This window comes from Stegostoma tigrinum, chromosome 19 (assembly GCF_030684315.1).
Source record: "Stegostoma tigrinum isolate sSteTig4 chromosome 19, sSteTig4.hap1, whole genome shotgun sequence".
Classification (NCBI taxonomy): domain Eukaryota; kingdom Metazoa; phylum Chordata; class Chondrichthyes; order Orectolobiformes; family Stegostomatidae; genus Stegostoma; species Stegostoma tigrinum.
This window is the reverse complement of record NC_081372.1, coordinates 55,262,079-55,281,815: the sequence shown is the minus strand read 5'-3', so window position 1 is coordinate 55,281,815 and position 19,737 is coordinate 55,262,079. Positions and strand designations below refer to the sequence as shown.

General features: G+C 39.4%; 1 protein-coding gene across 9 annotated transcripts in view; it reads left to right on the top strand.

Annotated features, from left to right (window-relative positions):
* LOC125461403 (engulfment and cell motility protein 2) overlaps positions 1–9,724 on the top strand; it is a 255,761-nt gene extending 246,037 nt beyond the window's left edge. For 6 of the 9 annotated variants that reach the window (XM_059652861.1, XM_048550143.2, XM_059652860.1 and 3 more), the window contains one exon: positions 6,362–9,724. In XM_059652861.1, the coding sequence (XP_059508844.1) occupies positions 6,362–6,562 (201 nt within the window). In that variant the 3' untranslated portion in view covers positions 6,563–9,724. The remainder of the gene's footprint in view (positions 1–6,361) is intronic. The other 3 variants (XM_048550145.2, XM_048550147.2, XM_048550146.2) reach the window with 1 other exon arrangement.
* Positions 9,725–19,737: the final 10,013 nt, after the last annotated feature.

Here is a 19,737-nt window from a genome sequence, read left to right as displayed (position 1 = left end):
GATGAGTGTAACCTATAAAGGTTGGTCTTTTCTTTCTGCAATTCTCAAGTTATGTTACCAAACAACTCGACGATGACTGTTTAAAGTAAGGTTTAACAGGAAAGGACCAAACCCCCACTACTCATGACAGTGAACATATGAACAGGCCAGTTAATTTGCATTACAATCCAGACTGGGACCAACGTATGAGATTCAAGATACTTGCTGATTGAACAAAGTCACAAGATTCCATGGTCTTGAACAAATAACAATAAACTTTACTGTTCTAATGTTATATTGTAATACAGTCTACAATATATACAGAGATATAAAACTTGCATTCTGGCATCCAAATAGATTTAAGCTGACAGAAATAGAACAAAGAACAATATAGCACAGGAACAGAACCTTCGTGGGTGGGTAATAGACACACCATGTCAGGTAATATTTGGAATGTGAGCCCTTTTGTGGCTCTGCACAGCACCTCACACTTAAAGGACCTCAGGCTGATTTGCCACAGGACTCATTTTTCGCACGTGCTCTTTCCTGGGTTTTGTCAGTTTTCTAGTATCACATCAGATCATTCTTTCCTCTCCTGAATTTGCACATACAGCCATACAATCTAGTGGCTGTATAAGACCTTGCCATGCTGCTCAATGACAAGTTTTGATCCTTGGTGTTAGCAGATCAACCATTTAGATATTTACAGTGAAGGTCACTGACTTAAAACAGTAAATCAGTTTCTCTCTCCTCAAACGCTGTCTGACCTATGGTGAATTTCTTGCCTTCACTAAATTTACTATTGAATGGAAACAGAGTTAGAGCAACAGGAGGTACTCCAGGAGGAAATGGAGTAGAGTAAGAATGAACGTTTTCCCTGAAAGCAAAAGGGTGGGACTCTCAAATCTAACCTCCCCTGGCTGTCAAAGAGCAGACCATTTAGAATAAAGCAAAAAAAGACATATGTCAAATAAATAAAGCTCAGTATTGCAGAAAGCCCAGAGGAGTATAGAAAGTCAGAAGGAAGTACAGTCAGAACAGATCCTACCAATTTCTCTGCAATCCCTCCAACATTAGTGACACTCTGGGCTCCAAGTATTACTACAGATTTGCAAGAGATTCCATGACTGCTGAAGACCTAACTCCTGAGCTCCTTCTCAAACTGTCTCAACAACTACTCATGTTCTGGTATTTCACTCTCCCAGTTGGGACTGTGTGGTCCTGAATTACCTGTCGGTTAACTGTCAATCACAATTAACTGGTGAATTCTCAATGGCAATGTTTCTACCAATCCAAGTCAGCTTGCCAACACAATCAGTATTCTCTTATGGACTGTTATTGTTGGTTTTCCCTTGAATTGTTTTTCTTGCAAATTGTCCTGATGAATTGGCAAGACAAGCTTGAAGAAAAGTTGTTTTCAGCAATACTTGGAAAATAGTTCGATTCACCTTCCATGAGTACACGTTGAATGACCTCACAAGCCCCATCTTTTCCATACAAATCAACAATTTCTAATTTTTTTCAAGCTATTGAACCTATTAACTGCTGTTTTTTACCAGTAGGCATTAACACTTGAGATTTGCCCATTCTTTTGTGACCTTGAAAGAACAGAGGGGTAGAAAACAGTGTGTGCAGACTCTGTGAAAAGTGAGGAAAGATAAGGATGTGATTAGGAGTTTCGAATACAGGAATTACAAAAATAGTGAAACTTGGAGTACAGCCAAGACATTTGTGGCACAGCTAAATGCTAAGTAGGATAATTGTAATCAATTACTGTTTAAGCAGATGGTGTGACATGAATAAAATAGAACCCCTACAGTTCAATTTGAGCTAAGTTTGTCCTTGAGGAAGTTTTGTTGAGAAGGCAGAACTTTGGGAAAGAAAATAAAAACTTACATATATACATAATATATATAGAAGGAATACTTTCAAAGTTTGCAGCTGTACAAAATTTGGATATGTAATAAGTAGTGAGGTAGTTAGCAGCAACTTCAGAAGGACATTGACTGAAGGGAAATGGGTAGATACATGGCCGACACAATTTAATACAAAAGATATATAAAGCATTATTGCAAGCAAAATAAGAGACAGTGTAAATCATCAAGGCTTTATGACTTGGCCTGCATCAGGGAAGATGATACAAATTTCAAAAGGACTGACAAAAGCCTGGGAATAACAAGATGCACAGCATTTATATTTAGAAAACTTTCATCATTCCTTCAGCGTCACTGTGTCAAAATCCTGGGACTCCCTCCCTAATGCATTGTAGATCTACAGACTGCAGCGGTTCAAGAAGGCAGCTCTCTATCACCTTTTCAAGAACGATTAAGGATGGGCAATAAATGCTGGCCCAGTCTGTGACACCCACATCTTATGAATGATTTTCTTAAAGTTCTCTGACAAATTCTTCATGACAACACCTAATGCAACCGGTTAGTTTACCAACCAATGAATTTGTTTCTCATGCAGTATGAATTATTAACAACAAAAACAGAAATTGCTGTAAAACCTCAGCAGGTCTGGCAGCATCTATGGAGAGAAAGCAGAGTTATCATTTTGGTTCCAGTGACCCTCCTTCATTACACTACTGTTCCCTATGCGAATTGGTATTCTTGTGTTTGTCCTGATGAATGCACAATGAAAAGCTCCAACAGCAGTCTCTGATTTTTTTTTCCCCAACAACACAGCAGTTCTGTGCTATGACTGACTATAAATTAAATTGCTACAATTTTAAAGAGGATACAAGAACCACATACCAGTCTTTTGAAGATTGCTGGAAATATTTATAATGCATTTATTTTTACAAATACATATTAGCTCCTTGCCTTTTAATAATAAGGCTATCAAGTATAATACCAAATAAGTTAAATACTCTATAAATTGTTTGTTAAATCTGAGCTGCAGTATTATGTCCAGTTGTGGTATCACACTTCAGAAATGATGTCCAGTGCTAACAAAGAGAGAATGAAATAGAGATTAACTAGGAGGTAGCAGTTAGGAATGCCTTCAGTTAACTGGAAGGACTGGAAAATATATGATTTTCCTCCTTTACAATAAAAATTATGGTAAGTTTTAATAGAGTACCTGGGGGAAAACTGCTTAAAATGACAGCCAGTGATAATGGGAACTGCAGATGCTGCAGAATCCAAGATAACAAGAGAGGTTATTGAAGCTTTTGTACTCCTGAGATGCTGCCTGGCCTGCTGTGTTCATCCAGCTCCACACTTTGTTAAAATGACAGCCAGGTTGATAACTTGGTTTTAAGTTGACAAAAAAAACAGTGAAGGCTCAGAAGAATTTTTTTAATTCAACAATTTTTGATCTGGAATGTTGTTGCTTGAAAGGGTAGCGAAAGCAAGTCTAATAGTAACCTTTGGAAGGGAAAGGAAAAAAAAAAATCTAAATTGTGGGGAACGAATGAGGAGTGTGATCAATTGGTACCTCCTTAAGAGCTATCACAGCCAAAATGGGTTGAATACATACAAGGAGAAAGCGTTCAGGAGTTTGGCAAAAGCTGCCTACACACCCAAACAGCAGTGATAAAGAAATGAAATTTGTAAACTTGGACATTGGAGAAGCTTTTTTCCAGTTTAAAGACTGATCTAGTCTGCCTTTATCATGAGAGATAGTAGGAACTGCCAATGCTGGAGTCTTGGATAACAAGGCGCAGAGCTGGATGAACACAGCAGGACAGGCAGCGAGAGAGGAGCAGGAAAGCCGACGCTTTGGGTCTGGACCCTTCCAAAGAAAAAGGGGAAGGGCCTGGGGAAGGGTCCAGACCTGAAGCGTCGGCTTTCCTGCTCCTCTGGTGCTGCCTGACCTGCTGTGTTCATCCAGCTCTGCACCTTGTTATCTCAGTCTTTATCATGTATGTCTCTGCTGCAATATCATTCTGGAGCTTGCAGCTGTGAAGTGAGGTGCATAAACAGTTGGAGATGCAGCTCTGCAGATGAGGAGGAGGTGGGCCATAAGTGGTCTTTTACTTTTTTTTAATAAATACCACTGCCGCAATCCAGTACCATTCATAAACTGCTCAAGTTCAGTTTCCATCTTTTGTGATTTATCACTAGATATTGCAGCTTATTCTGATCATCCTATAATTTTATAATTTCGATAAGTGCAGTCTTTAATTTTCACATCGACTAGGAAAAGCCCAATGTCTCAAGTTCCAAAAGTAGTGAATTTCTTAAGAGTTTTTGAGAATGATTTCTGGAGAAAATGATGTCTTGAACCAAAAAGGGGAGTGGGCTTTTCTTCTGATTTCGAGGTAACGAATGAGCCTGAATTAGCCATCAGTGTAACAGCATGGAAACAGCTATTAATAGTCAACGTCACGACTGAATTCAGTGTTGGGTTTGAATGAGAGAAGGATGAGCTGGGATTAAGTTTTTTGAAATTTATCTCCTTATAAGCCTTAACTGCTTGTCCAGCTAACAATATTTCCACTGACCTTTAGTTTGGCAAACTGAAATATCTGTTTCACTTCACTGTTCTGCATTGTGTACCTAGCAAGGATGTTGACCAGTTAATTTAAGTCTATAAGACTTAATTTTAAAGTTGTAACTGGCATCAGTCCAAACCATGTAGCTTCACCTAATGGCTTCTTTCATCCCCATTGCTGCTGACACTTTGAAGAGCTCTTTGCTCAATTTGAGAAGGTGGCAGCAGCTCCACCATGGCTGCTAGCTGCATTTACCACTGATGCTAGCCAGATGGTTCCTGCCTTCAAAGGAGCTCAACACAACTATTTCAGTGTTAGGCTTGTCTCCTTCCCAGTTAGGGCATTAACCCTTAACAATAGCACTGCAATAGCAAGGCATGCAGGCATGGGGTCAACCAGGTATTCGTCCAGCCTTGAGTTAGACAGATATGAATTAGATGGAGGGCGCTAGTATAGATTTATCAACTTAAGTCACACCTAACCATTATAGCTGAATATTTTAAGCAAGTAGTTCACATTGCAGTTTTTAAAAAAAAGAGTATCTGGGACACACTTGATAATGTTTTACATTAGACAGTTCACAAAGTGAGAGTGCATGGAATGGGGGGCAATATGCAGTGAATTAATTAGGAGGTAAGAGAGAGAGGGAGGGAGAGAACGGATAAGGAGTATTTCTCCATTTGACAGGATGTGACCAGTGGCATTCCTTAAGAATCTGTCTAAGGATGCATTGGGAGATCACTGAACCTTATGTGGAGAGGTTATTGAAGCTAAAAAGTTCTCTATTTGGTAAGATTTGGTTGGAGAGAAACATTCCGGTTTTTGAAGAGGAGATTGGGATAATGTGGAGAAATTTTCTATTGTTAACCAGAAGAGATGATTGTAAGAACTCTGAAAGAACCCTGAAGCTTACTAAATTTGCCCACTTTCTATACTTATTGGGAAAACCGGCTATGCATGATCTGCCATCCCTTTAAAAGTTAATAGACCAAAATGTCAGGCAGGGCTCCTGTTATTTCCACGTAATCAAAGCTGGTGGATGATGCTCACACCAGTAGGTTCCCATTTTTAAAATCAGCTTTTATAAACCGACTGACTCCAATCCCAAATGGAAGTTTTAAAACATTAAATACTCAGGGAAATTGCAGACAGTACTACAAAGTTATATTTATTCAGATAAACAATCTCAGCAAACACACATACTTTTCATTTGGGATGAATGGAGATCAAATTGACTTGAGCAGTTATTGCAATGAGACACTTGAAGCAAGCTTGATTATTTGTTAGTCCTGTAATCTTCATTTTTAATATCTTCTGTGGAATGTAACCTCTAGTTGAAAACTGTACTTCATAATGAAAGATATAGAAAGGTTTATATAGAGTATGATCTTTCCGTACTCCAAAAGACTTTATAGCCAAGTAAGTACAATAGGAGTGGCCACTATATAAATGCAGGAAACTTGGTATCTGGTTTGACGGCAGCAAGGTCCTATTCACAGCATTAAGGAAGTAACAAATAATCTGTTTTAGTGATAAAGTGATGTTGGTTGAGTTTAAAAATTGCTCTACTGTGGCTTGCAATAATATCTACCTAAAAGCACTTCAGATTGGTATCTAAATCAAAGGACAGAACCTCTGATAATGTAGAGCTATTCTGGTTTATTTGACCAGGTTCTTCGTTTGTGAATGTTGGGTATTATCTTAAAAGTTTGAACCTAATTGTTTCTTTTTTAATTCAGGGTGGGAGTGGGGCTTGGTGAAAGATTTTGGGGTAGGTTTTTAAAGTTTTATTTCTGTGTCTATCCCCACATATGAATCCTTAGGAAGAGATCATGATAGCATGCAATCAGGTGGTAGGAAGGGGATAACTGTCTCAAAGCTTGTTCTCCCCTTGGCTGAAAACTTTCAGATTCCTTAATATGCCATTTGTGTTCCCTGCAGTACTGTATCTGGACCGATGGACTGAATGCCCTGCTGGGAAAAGAGATGACAAGTGAACTGACGAAGAATGATCTGGATACTTTGCTAAGTATGGAAATGAAGCTACGCCTGTTGGACCTGGAGAATATACAGATTCCTGAGACACCACCTCCCATTCCCAAAGAGCCCAGCAGCTATGACTTTGTGTATCATTATGGTTGAGCAGTGAGACGACCAGCAACTTACAAGCACAAAAAAAATTAAAGAGAAACAAACACAGCAACATCCTGTGAGCAAACGTAACAACCTGTTCAACCAGCTCGCTCTTTTTTACAAAAAGCCTTCACTGAGTACAAGTAGCGGAAAGACACAAAAGGCCAAACATGCAGTTTCCACTCTGTTCTGGGGGAGCTGGAGGTTCAAGACAGACCTTGGACCCATTAGAAAGAATTCTGTATTTAATATTTTAGACAGGTTTAAGAATTTGGATAATGTGATTTGCTGCAGTGACGTTTGTATGATGGTTCATAATTTATTAGTGTTCTAGTAGGCCAATCTGCTTATGTAGACTTTTCACTGTATGCAAATAATCCTGCATCCAATGTTAGTCGATCCTATTGTTCCAATAGTGGACAACGGATTGTGTTTGTATAATCTAGTCTGTATATAGTATGCACGAATGTCGTAGAACGTATGCACAGGAGAGTTTCCTTCGGATTGTGATATTTGAGATTGCCTTTGAGGAATACTTTCTACTTGTTTTGGAAGCTCTAATTTTGAGCAGTGACTAATTTTGATGTAAATGTACTTGCTATTATTCTCTTCTTTAATCCTCCTCTGAATCTCTGCTACTGTACCATTCTGGATCTTGCAGCTGTGAAGTGACGTTCAGAAATAGCTGGAGATACAGCCCAGCAGATGAGGAGAAGATGGCCCAGAAGTGGCCGTGTATGATTTTTTTTCTAAATACCAATTCTGCAATCCAGTGCCATTCATAAACTGTTCGAGTTCACTTTACATCTTTTGTGGTTTAAACCACTAGATTACTGCCTTGCAGTTTATTCTGATCATCCTTTGACTTTATAATTTGGATAGCCTGGGTCTACATATCAGAATGGTGCTGGTAGAATGTGGTTGAATAGCACTAGGCTTTTTAACAATCTTAGAGCTCTGGCTAAGATGCTTAGTCTCTCCTCTGTTTCCCACCTTTGCACCAAAATTTAATTTTCATTTGAGATCTTCTCACGGGTATTCAGCTGAATAGGTACCTGAATAGGTTGGATTATAGATAATGAACTGTAAAGTACTCGGTTGTTCTTGGTATGCAGGTACATGAATGAATTGGAATACAGGCACTGAATTCGAAGGGTGCTTGAATAGCGTAGATGAGGACACTGATTTATACAGAAAAGCAAAATAACCAGATTATAAAATACTGAATCAAAGGGTCCGTTTGCTAAGAAGACTAACTTTGCTTTTGAGCCATGTAATGAGTGTGCTCGAATATTGTTGCATCTGAGCTTTCTATGAATAATGTGTAATTATAAGTCTCGAGCTTCATTTTTGTCAATAAGTATTACTAACTTAAGGCAACGTTATTAGCATGTTACCATTCTGTCAATAGCAAACCTGTATTTTATTGGGTGACTGGAAGAAAAGCTGTCTTCGCTGATGCATTGGACATGCAGATTTATAATGGAGTGATTTTATTCGGTCTGTTTAATTATGGCTGGGCAGAAATTGAATTGTCGGGAACAAATAACATAAATTACATCCACTTCAAAACTTCGATACTGTCACATCATGCAGGCTGGTTTTATACTTAATGGTGATAACAGGCTTTTTCAAAGGGAGTACGTGATGAGCTATAAAATATTAGCAATGCATCTAACTTCAGCTTGCCCCATAACTTCTCATCCATGATTTTCTAACTATGAGAACATGGTGCTTTAGATTTATGGTCTTTGTTGATTGGGGGTTAAGATTGCACTTTCTCCCTTCTAAAGGAATAAGAAGTCTTAACAACAGTTTACACTTGACAAGACGCATTTTATTGAGAAATTTTTTTTTATATTTACAATAGTGAGATATTTGGGACAGAGTCAGAAACTTTAGAATACATTTGATACTTCGCAATACTTTACAGATGCTGCATTAATGTATTAAATGTTACTCAGTTGAGGAACAGATTATGGGGAAGCAAAGTAAGTCATCAAACTAAATTAGGACCTGCAAACCTATCCAAGAACATTTAAATTACACATTAGGAAGAGGCTTCCATGTAAACAAATACAGGAAATTGTGCCTTTTAAGTAACTGAACTATAAAGTGGATTGCATTTTAATTAGATACCATTGTTACATTCCTCCTACAGAAAAGTATCAGACAGACATTATAGACGCTGATTGGATCATTCTCACACCCAAAATAACAGAGCATTAGATTTTAAAACAATCAGTTCTGGCACAGTGAATATGAGCAGTAACGTCCTGTGAATTAATGACAATCTGCCAGATGTATTCTTCTAATGAACATAATATTGTAAAAGGGAGAGAGATAAAAAGAAAAACATCAAATACTGAAAACCAGAAAGATGTTAGAAATTCAGTGCCAGAGTCACTCACTCTGGAAAACACTGAAAAGTTCTTGCTCTGTCAAATGTGCATCAAAATGATGCTTTCTACACTTTCCTCTGCAGCCAAGCAATGTAAATTTTACTCTGGCAGGGCTGTAGGATAAGTACAAGAACCAGTTATAGTCATCCAACTGAATGGTCAGTATTGTGAGCTTAAGTACAATTTGTCTCCAGTACTTGCCTTTCTTAAAAATAACAGTACAACATTTTGAAAAGTAAGTTCACTTTCTATATGTTGGTGCTTTCCACTCCCATAATCCTTGATGTCTGGAAAGTGTGCCACCATCTCCTGTTAATTCAGTGTGGGCTGGCTGCGATCACTTTCCAGCTGGTGGGAACATTTGAGGAGGCCATTCAAAATCCCAACTGATAGGTGGGAACCTGAAGAATCCTCTGTAAAAACCCTGTTGGAAATGGAAACAATCTCGCCTGGGTGTTGAACATTGTTTTCTAAAATAACCTCTACTCCCACAAAATGTTTAAATCAAACGGATCCCAGAGTATTAAAGCCTAAATTTATTGACAGAAAAATAGTTAACAATTTATTATGGTCTTTCCATTGTGATAATCCCAGATGAGTGATCTTTTTTGTGATTTTATGTATGAAACTATTTTTAATGTCATTTGGGAGAATATTTGTCTATTATACTATTAATGATCAGAATGTTATAATGGCAGATAAGATTTTAAAAAAAACAAAACGGTAACATTTACACAATAAACAGAACACTCTTGCTGTTTTGAATCTTCATTTTTGTTCCAGAAAACTGGGATAATTTGGTAACCCTGCAGTTTTGCTTCAGTGAATTAGTAAAATTATAATATGACTATGTGACCTATTAGCAAATTTGAAAGTTCCATCAGTCCAAACTCAGGATTTTGCATGGTCATCCTTTACAGATGGGCAGAGTAGGCTTAATGCTTAATGTCACCTCAGAAAAAGTGACCAGTGGTGCTATTCTTTTAATATCGTTGTCAATCTAGGCACATTCTTGAGAAATCATGTTAACCCACCCAACACTGAACCTCTAATTCTTTTTGGCTAGGTGCCCTCCGTTCTCAGTAAAATCTTAATCCAGAATATCATGAGTTTAAACACGTTTTATTGGCTTTTCCCTAACACCCTCCCCCCATTCTTAAGTAACTTAAACCAGCCTGCGTATCCTTAATGTAATTGCACTTACAATGGGATCAATTGTACACAAGGCATCCAGAGACTGTAGCGTGCAGGCTTGAATACAAGATAATTGCAGATGAGAAAAGGTCGTCTCGGCCATTCACATAAAAAGTCTACAATTAAATTGTTGTTTAAACAGAAATTGCTGGAAAAATTCAGCAGATCGTAGAATTATGGAATTGATTTGTGAAGAAGGGCCACTGGACTTGAAACTCTGTTTCTCTCTCCTCAGATGCAGCCAGACCTGCTGAGTTTCTCCAGCAATTACTGTTTTTGTTTCAGATCTTCAGCATCCTCAGTTCTTTGTTTTAATTAAATTGTTGTGCTCAGTGAGTCTTGAGTGACTCTTTAAATGTCAAAGTCATCAAGATTTAGAGTTTAATTTGTGGGGAAAAAGTTCCTAAGACTGTACGGTGCTTATAACAACAAAACATTATCACCTGAGGGTCCAGACAGGCTCACCGCAAGGGTTTTAATCATTTGCATTTTGAAAGATTGTATTTGATCATACAAAAGAACAAAATAACAGTACAGCACACAAACAGGCCATTTGGCCCATCAAGACGGTGCCAACATATTATGTCTTTCTAAACTAAAATCCTTTTGCCTCATGTATCCTTCTATTCCCTGCTTATTCATATAGTCAAGATGCCTTCTACATCTCCTTCAAACTTACTCCCTTTTACCTTAAACCAGGTCCCCTAGTAATGATATTTCTACCCTGGGAAAAAGAACCTTAACTATCCATTCTATCCATGCCTTCATAATTTTGTAAACTCCTCTAAAGTTACTCCTGATCCTTTGACGCTTGATTGTCATCATCAAAGATTGGTTATCCATTCACTATTGCTTGTTGTGTGGATCTAATATAATGCTAAGAGATGCAGACATTAAATGTCTTCTATTTCTGCGACCTATCAAAGAGATATAGATATATCTCTGTGTGTAAGCCTGCTTGAACAATTGGAAGCTGAGGTTACAGCAAATTAATGTCTGCAGTTTCAATTTCGATGCTGGGTTGTTTTAGGAAAAAATATGACTTGTTTTAATTGGATTTCAGACCTGGCTAGTATAACTCCCACTCCTCTTTAATATATCACCAGTCCGTTTCTTGTAATAAGGCCCCTAGGTTGGGAGGGTTTCCTTATACCAAGAGGCAAAGCGGCTTTTATTTTTAATTCATTTGTGGGTCGTGGGCATCGCTGACTGGGCCAGCATTTATTGCCCCTCCCTAGTTTCCCCCTAGAGAAGGTGATGGGGACTGCCTTCTTGAACTGCTGCAGTCCACATGCTGTGAATTGACACACAACGCCATGAGGGAGGGAATTCTGGGATTTTGACCTAGCAACAGTGAAGGAACAGCAACCGTGATTGGCTCTATAATTCTAAGAATGAGATCTCATTGAAGCATAGAAGATTCTGACAGAGCTTAACAGGGTGGATTTCGAGGAGTTTTCCCTGGCTGGGAAGTCTGGACCATGGGGGCACAATTCTCAGGACAAGGGGCTGATACACTCAGGGCTGAGACGAGAAACTTTGTCACTTGAAGGTTATGAATCTTTGGAATCCTCTACATCAGAAGGTCATGGATATTCCATTATTGGATACAATTAACACTGAGATAGGTAGGTTTATTTGTTTCTCAGAGAATTGAGTGATATGAGGAAAAGCCAGTAAAATGGAGTTGAGGCTGAAGATTAGCCACAATTGTTCTGTTTGGTAGATCATAATCAAGGGGTTGTGTGGTCTACTGTTCCTATTTCTTATGTTCGAGCTCTCAATATGAAGTTAAGTGTTGAGAAGGGAGGAAGAGTTCCTGAGGCCATGTGGTACAGGCTAACTCTCTTTGCCTTCATCCCTTTTATTTGTGTTTTCAAAACTTGTATCCAATAAGTGAATTTCCAAGTTCACCTTTCTTTTTCAGACACTTTTCCTCTTCCTCCTTGCTAATTCTATGGGCCTGATAGCCAGTCACAACAGAGTAAGGAAACAATCCAAGGTGTTCATCTAGTAATTTGCATTTTCACTGAGGCCAATATTTTGGAATACTGCAGCGAGTAACTCACCCCCATGCTCCCCAAAGCCTGTCCAACATCTACAAGGCACAAGTCAGGAATGTGATGGAATACTCCCCACTTGCCGGGATGGGCGCAGCCCCAAAACACTCAAGAAGCTTGATACCATCCAGGACAAAGCAGCCCACTTGATTGGCACCATATCTACAAGCATTCACTCCCTCCAACACCAATGCTCAGCAGTAGCAGTGTGTGCTATCTACAAGATGTACTGCAGAAATTCACCAAAGATCCTCAGACAGCACCTTCCAAACCCATGACCACTCCATCTAGAAGGAGTTGCAGGCAATAAAGACGACAAATAATGTACTGGACTTCATAGTGAGACAATCAAATGAAGAGCAGGGATATCTTGCTGCAATAATACGCGTCCTTGGTGATCAGCTGGGTTATTTCCCAAGATAATATCATCAATTTCTTCTATAGTGATTTGCTTAACTAATCCAACTGCAATTTCTCTTAAAGTCACTCTTTATTCCCACACTGCATAATGAGACTGGCATGTAGCCATCCCAGGAATTGGTCTGGTAAACTTTTGCTGCACTCCATCTACAGCAAAAACTTGCTTCCTCAAATAAACTGACTAAAGCTGCACATGCTATTCCAGATCCAGTCTCACCAAAGACCTGTATTATTGCAGCAAGATATCCCTGCTCTTCATTTGATTGTCTCACTATGAAGTCCAGGACCTTATTTGTCGTCTTTATTGCCTGCAACATTTTTTTTATTCATTTGTGGGATATGGGAGTTGCTGGCTGACCAACATTTCTTGCCCATCCATAGTTGCCCTTAAGAAGGTGGTTGTGAGCTGCTTTTTTGAACTGCTGCAGCCGTTCTGCTCTGGGTTGAACCACAATGCTATTAGGGATGGAATTCCAGGATTTTGACCCAGTGACAGAAAGGTGATATATTTCCACCTCAGGGGGGTGAGTGACTTGGAGGGGAATTTGAAGGTGATGGTGTTCCCATATGTCTACTGCCCTTGTCCTTCTAGATGGAGTGGTCATGGGTTTGGAAGGTTCTGTCCGAGGATCTTTGGTGGATTTCTGCAGTGCATCTTGTAGATAACACACACTGCTGTTACTGAGCATTGGTGGTGGAGGGAGTGACTGCTTGTGGATGTGGTGCCAATCAAGCGGGCTGCTTTGTCCTGGATGGTATCAAGCTTCTTGAGTGTTGTTGGGGCTGCACCCATCCAGGCAAGTGGGGAGTATTCCATCACACTCCTGACTTGTGCTTTGTCAATGGTGGACAGGCTTTGGGGAGTAAGGGGGTGAGTTACTCACCGCAGAATTCCCAGCTTCTGGCCTGCTCTTGTAGCCACTCTGTTAATGTGGTGAGTCCAGTTGAGTTTCTGGTCAATGGTTACCCCCAGGATATGATAGTGGGGGTTTCAGTGATGGTAACACCATTGAATTTCAAAGGGCGTTGGATAGATTGTCTCTTGTTGGTGATGGTCTTTGCCTGGCATTTGTGTTGCATGAATGTCACTTGCCAGCCCAAGCCTGGATATTGTCCAGATCTTGTTGCTTGTGAACATGGGCTGCTTTAGTATCTGAGGAGTCACGAAGGGTGCTGAACATTGTGCAATCATTGGTGACATCCCCACTTCTGACCTTATAATGGAGGGAAGGTCATTGATGAAGCAGTTGAAGATGGTTGGGCCTGGGACACTACCCTGAGGAACTCCTGCAGATGTCCTGGAGCTGAGATGATTGGCCTCCCACAACCATGACCATCTTCCTACATGCCAGGTATGACTCTAACCACTGGAGAGTTTGCCCCCGATACCCATTGATTGCGGTTTTGCCAGGGCTCCTTGATGCCACACTCGATCGAATTCAGCCTTGATATCAAGGGCTGCCTCGCCTCTGCAATTCAGCTGTTTTGTCCATGTTTGAACCAAGGCTGTAATGAGATCAGGAGCTGAGTGGCCCTGGCGGAACCCAAACTGGGCGTCGCTGAGCGGGTTATTTCTGAGCAGGTGTTGCTTGATAGCACTGTTACTGACACCTTCCATCACTTTACTGATGACTGAGAGGAGACTGATGGGGCAGAAATTGGCCGGGTTGAATTTGTCACACTTTTTATGTACACAGCATACCAGGGGAATTTTTGTGTTGATTCTAGTGTTATAACTGTACTGCTAAATTTATCTGCAAACCCTGTCAGTTTAGCCTCAAAGATTTCAAATAATGCACTGTTTTGTTTTTCTTCCTAGAAGGCAACTTGAAAGTCCAATTGGTGCTGTTTAAATTTGAATCATTGTATCTCTACAGTGTGGAAACAGGCCTTTCAGCTCAACGGATCCACACAGACCCTCAGAAGAGCATCCCACCCAGACCCATCCCCTTACCTCCCATGGCTAAACAACCTAGCCTGCACATCCCCAGACGCTACTGCATGGCTAATCCACCTAATGTGCCCATCTTTGGACTGTGGGAGGAAAGTTGAGCACCCAGAGGAAACCTACACAGGCACAGGGAGAATGTGCAAACTCCAAACAGGCAGTTGCCTGAGGGTGGAATCGAAATCGCGTCCCTGGTGCTGTGAGGCAGCAGTGCTAACCACTGAATCACTGTGCTGCCCTTTTTGTTTTAAACAAAGGAACTGGAGAATACACCAGCCCCCGCTCTAACAGGAGACTGCACAGGAAACAGGGTCCCCTTCATCCACTGCCCTTTCCTCATTGATTGAGTCCACATGACTGACCCTTACACCACTGGTTACACCACATCTTAAATGTTTCACTGCCACTGGGTCTGACAGACAACATCGGAACATTTGTGTTGTGTTATGTTTAGAATGTCCATGTGCACATATCATTAAAAGATGCACAGAGCTTTGCAAAATTCAAATCCTGTTTGGGAGCCCCCACTTGTTATGAGACCCAACTGTTGGTACTGCAGTGAAGTCAGATCCCAGAATGAAATCTGGAATGATGGATAAAAAAGCGAAAGAACTACGGATTGTTTCTGTAAATCAGGAACAAAAACAAAGTTGCTGGAAAAGCTCAGCAGGTCCGGCAGTTCTGAGGAAAGGTCACCGGACCCAAAAGTCTGTTTTTCCCTTCACAGATGTGACCAGACCTGCTGAGATTTTTCAGCAACTTTGTTTTTATTCCTGACACGGTAGATGTTTATTTTAGTTAATGTGTTGGTCAGTCATTCACCTGCACTTCCGCCAATGTGGTATACTGCATCCGCTGTACCCAATGTGGCCTCCTCTACATTGGGGAAACCAAGCAGAGGCTTGGGGACTGCTTTGCAGAACACCTACACTCGGTTCGCAATAAACAACTGCACCTCCCAGTCACGAACCATTTTAACTCCCCCTTCTATTCTTCAGACGACATAGGCATCCTGGGCCTCCTGCAGTGCCATAATGATGCCACCCGAAGGTTGCAGGAACAGCAACTCATATTCCACTTGGGAACCCTGCAGCCCAATGGTATCAATGTGGATTTCACCAGCTTCAAAATCTCCCCTCCCCCCACTGCATCCCAAAACCAGCCCAGCTCATCCCCGCCTCCCTAACCTGTCCTTCCTCTCACCTATCCCCTCCTCCCACCTCATGCCGCACCTCCATTTCCTACCTACTAACCTCATCCCGCCTCCTTGACCTATCCGTCCTCGCCGGACTGACCTATACCCTCCCTACCTCCCCATCTATACTCTCCTCTCCACCTATCTTCTCCTCCATCCATCTATCTTCGGTCTGCCTCCTCCTCTCTCCCTATTTATTTCAGAATCCTCTCCCCATTCCCCTTTTCTGATGAAGGGTCTAGGACCGAAACGTCAGCTTTTGTGTTCCTAAGATGCTGCTTGGCCTGCTGTGTTCATCCAGCTCCACACTTTATTTTGTAAAAGCTGTAGTTTTCTTAACAAACGAAGTTTATTAGACAAAATATGAAGTAAAAAGCACTATCTCAATGCCAAACACAATTGGCAAGTTCTAAAAACACACAGCAAAACAAGGTTTCAACTTGTTTTGTGACACTATCCATTATAGTTAAATTACCACTCCATTGTCAAATCTTTAAATTGTATATAAATATATATATATATATATATATATATATATATATATAAATTATTCTTTTCAGTTTCTGTTCTGTGAAGTGTGGTATCTTATTTCACAAATATTCTCAAAATTGAGAGTTTAAACTTTCTCATTTTAATACCCTGCAGATTTAGCCAAACACTCTTTGTTTGGAAGTTTGATAAATTTAACATTTCTACTGAGCTAACTGTGGTTTCCCTGAACTGCTCTGGGAAAAGAGAAACTCTACTGCTTTTGAACCCAATCAGGTCTTCTTGAAACCACCCCAAAAACTTACAGTATCTTGGTTTTTTGCACGAAAATCAATCCTTGATTATTCTGAACCGAAATCAAGTTAATGGCTTTTAGTATTGACCTAATCACGATTTAAACATCTCATTCCATTAACACTCCAGGTTTCTGGTTACCTGCTGTCTGTCCCAAACTGGATTAGGTTACTTGTTGGGGCACATTTTCTGAACTTGCTTAAAAAAACTTCATAACAGTAACCAGCACCCATATGCTACTGCTTTAAAATCCAAACTCTTAAAAATGACAAATATACTGCATCCTTTTAATATCTTTGAAAGTCAATACTGACCATATATTTTAATGTTCATTTTTAACTTTAATTGTGTGAAACATGACCAGCAAGGGTTATCAACACATTTTTGTACCATTAATGGCTCTTTCTCCCAGAGAAAAAGCAAAACGCATTTCAGTACTTAAACTATGGCAGTTGATGTAGTGGTTAATTTACTTTTCTAGGAGAGATCCCAATTATAAATCATTGCTTTATAAACACATTTAATTTACAATACAGCATCTAATGATAGCATTTGAAAGTATGAAAATATTTTAGACTTAACTTTCAGAATGTTTCAAAAGTCCTCAGCAAGCTTCTAAAAGGTCTCCCTCTAAAGAATACAGTTTGTGGATGTAAACTGATCTATTGAAAAATCATCATAGCAATAGGTGCCAAGTTGTGATAATAAAAGTAAACCAAATGATACAGTCAAATGATAAAAGAATAAATAATAAAAAGATTGCACAATTGTGACTATTTCAGTATACAAATAATTACAACATCTTACAAAATGCAGGTCCCAATTTAAGAAGAAAATTGAAAGATCTATTGTGCTCTATGTTTTACGCTAAAGTACACAAATTTTATATAAAATTAAAAGAACTACAGATATTGGAAATCTAAAAAAAAAATTGCTGGAGAAACTCAGCAGGTCTGGCAGTATGTGTGGAGAGAAAGCATTTTGTTCAGCCTTGGTCTAACTGGGTAGCAGAGAAGGTTTGAGGTGCTGAATGACCTACTCCTGTTCCTATTTATAGTTTTTAAGGCATCTAAAGACAGACAATGAATACTTCTTTTGGTAGTGATGTCTTGGCTTAGGATGAACTGCCTGCACCAAATTGCCACAATTTCTGTACTTATGTTTGATTTAAACCTACTTAGAATAAAACTATCTGACTCACCGACTTCAAAACTAATACAGGCTGTGTAGAGAGTTTTTAGAATCAAATAGTTGTCAAAACTCTTATGTAGTTTCATATTCTTGTTTTATTTCAGTTTTGTATAGCCTCCTTTCAATTGCTTCAGTGACTTTTGAATTTGGTTTTCTGTGGTTGGTATGAGAAAACCATCTTAGCTGGAAAGTTGATGGGGAAGGGACAGTGAATTCTGTATGATAATGGCAACCTCAATTGCAATATATCAAGGTTTTCAGAAATGTCTTTTTCTACTTCTTGTAAACCAGAATTTTGACTCTTTCAGTACAGACTATATCATTTTAATTTCATTTAATTTGAATTGATTATAAAACTTACCTCAATTCTACCATTGTGTGAGATTTCAAATAAATATTTGATTGATTGCTCATCAGTAGGACTCCCAGATAGAGGACGTCTGCAATACAGCCAAAGGATCTTCACATGGACTTATTTTTTACTTTTTGGTTTTATACTCTTGAGAATTTAGGGTTGACTTTTGTCGGTGTTTCGGCAGCTCTTTTCTGTGCACATTTGAGTGTGGTTTTGCCAAGTGCATTTTATAAGCCACAGGTGCAGTTCTGTGGGAGAGACAGCACTGCAACAGAGTGGATGTTGTGCACATATGGCAGGATTACGAGCAGCACGAGACAGGTTAGAAGGATGTGCATTAGCTGGTGTGGAGTTTCGTTTCATGCATCACTACAAAGGGTAATGCCATAGACAGGAGTGGAGATATGAAACTGGAAACTGCTGAGCTGCATTAACTATTGCATTATTCTAGACAACAGTAGAACGATAACCTTGTTTATATGGCAATGTTTAGCCTGAATCGCCTAATTTTTTTTACTTGCAAATGAAATATATATTGTTTACAACTCCTGTACAACTTTAGTCAAAAGTTTACATAGCTTATTAACCTGAATGACCTACAATCATTAAACATGATTACCTTCAAAACTGTTAAATGAAATGCTCGTTATTTGTTTTAATATGCTAATTTGCTCTTAAATATTTTGTATTTTGTTTGAACTGATTGTAGAATTTACCTCAATTTAGTATTGTTGAAGTTGATTTCAAATATATCCTTGATTGTTCATATAACAATTCCAAATCGTCCATATTGATAATTATCAGGACTGGGTGAAATTAGTATAAATAAATATAGAACAAGGTAAGGTCTTTTTAAATACATTCTCAAACTATGAGACTGGCATGGTCACCTGACTCCTGCTGTACTTGATAATGAGGTGGTGAACTACTGTCTTGAACAGTCTAGCTGAAGAGGATAAATCCACAAAACTGTTTCTAGGGAGATCCAAGAATTTGACCCATTAACACTTAAGGAATGATAATTTCATCAGGGTTGACATTTCTGATGCAATATTATCTCTAGTGTGAGATGTTAAATTGAGTTCTATCTTCTCATCCAAGTGTTGGTCAAGGATGTAATATAGCATTTTGTGGAAAGGGAAACTCTCCTGGTATCTCTTTCAATGCTTATCTCTCATTAGAAGAATGAAAGGTGATTTCACAGAAACATATAGTATTCTTAAGGGGCTTGATAATGTAAATGTTGAGACGATGTTTCTCCTCTTGGGAAATCTAGGACCATAGTCTCAAGCTAAAATGGCACCAATTTAAGACTGAGATGAGGAGTTTCTTCTCTTAGAGGGTTGCAATTCTTGGGAACTCCTTGTCATACTGAGCTGTGGGGCAGAGTCCTTGTGTATATTTAAGGCTGAGGTTAGGTTCTTTATCAGTAAGGGAATCTATAGTTTATGGGGAAAGAGGAGCAAAGTACACAATGGACACGTCAGATCAGCCATGATCCTACTGAATAGCAGAGAAGGCTTGAGAGGCTGAATGGCCCAATCTGGTTCCTATTTCTTATGGTTTTCAAAACATCTAGATATAGGCAGTGAATACAATTCTTGTGAGTGATGTCTGGGCGTAGACTGAATCATTT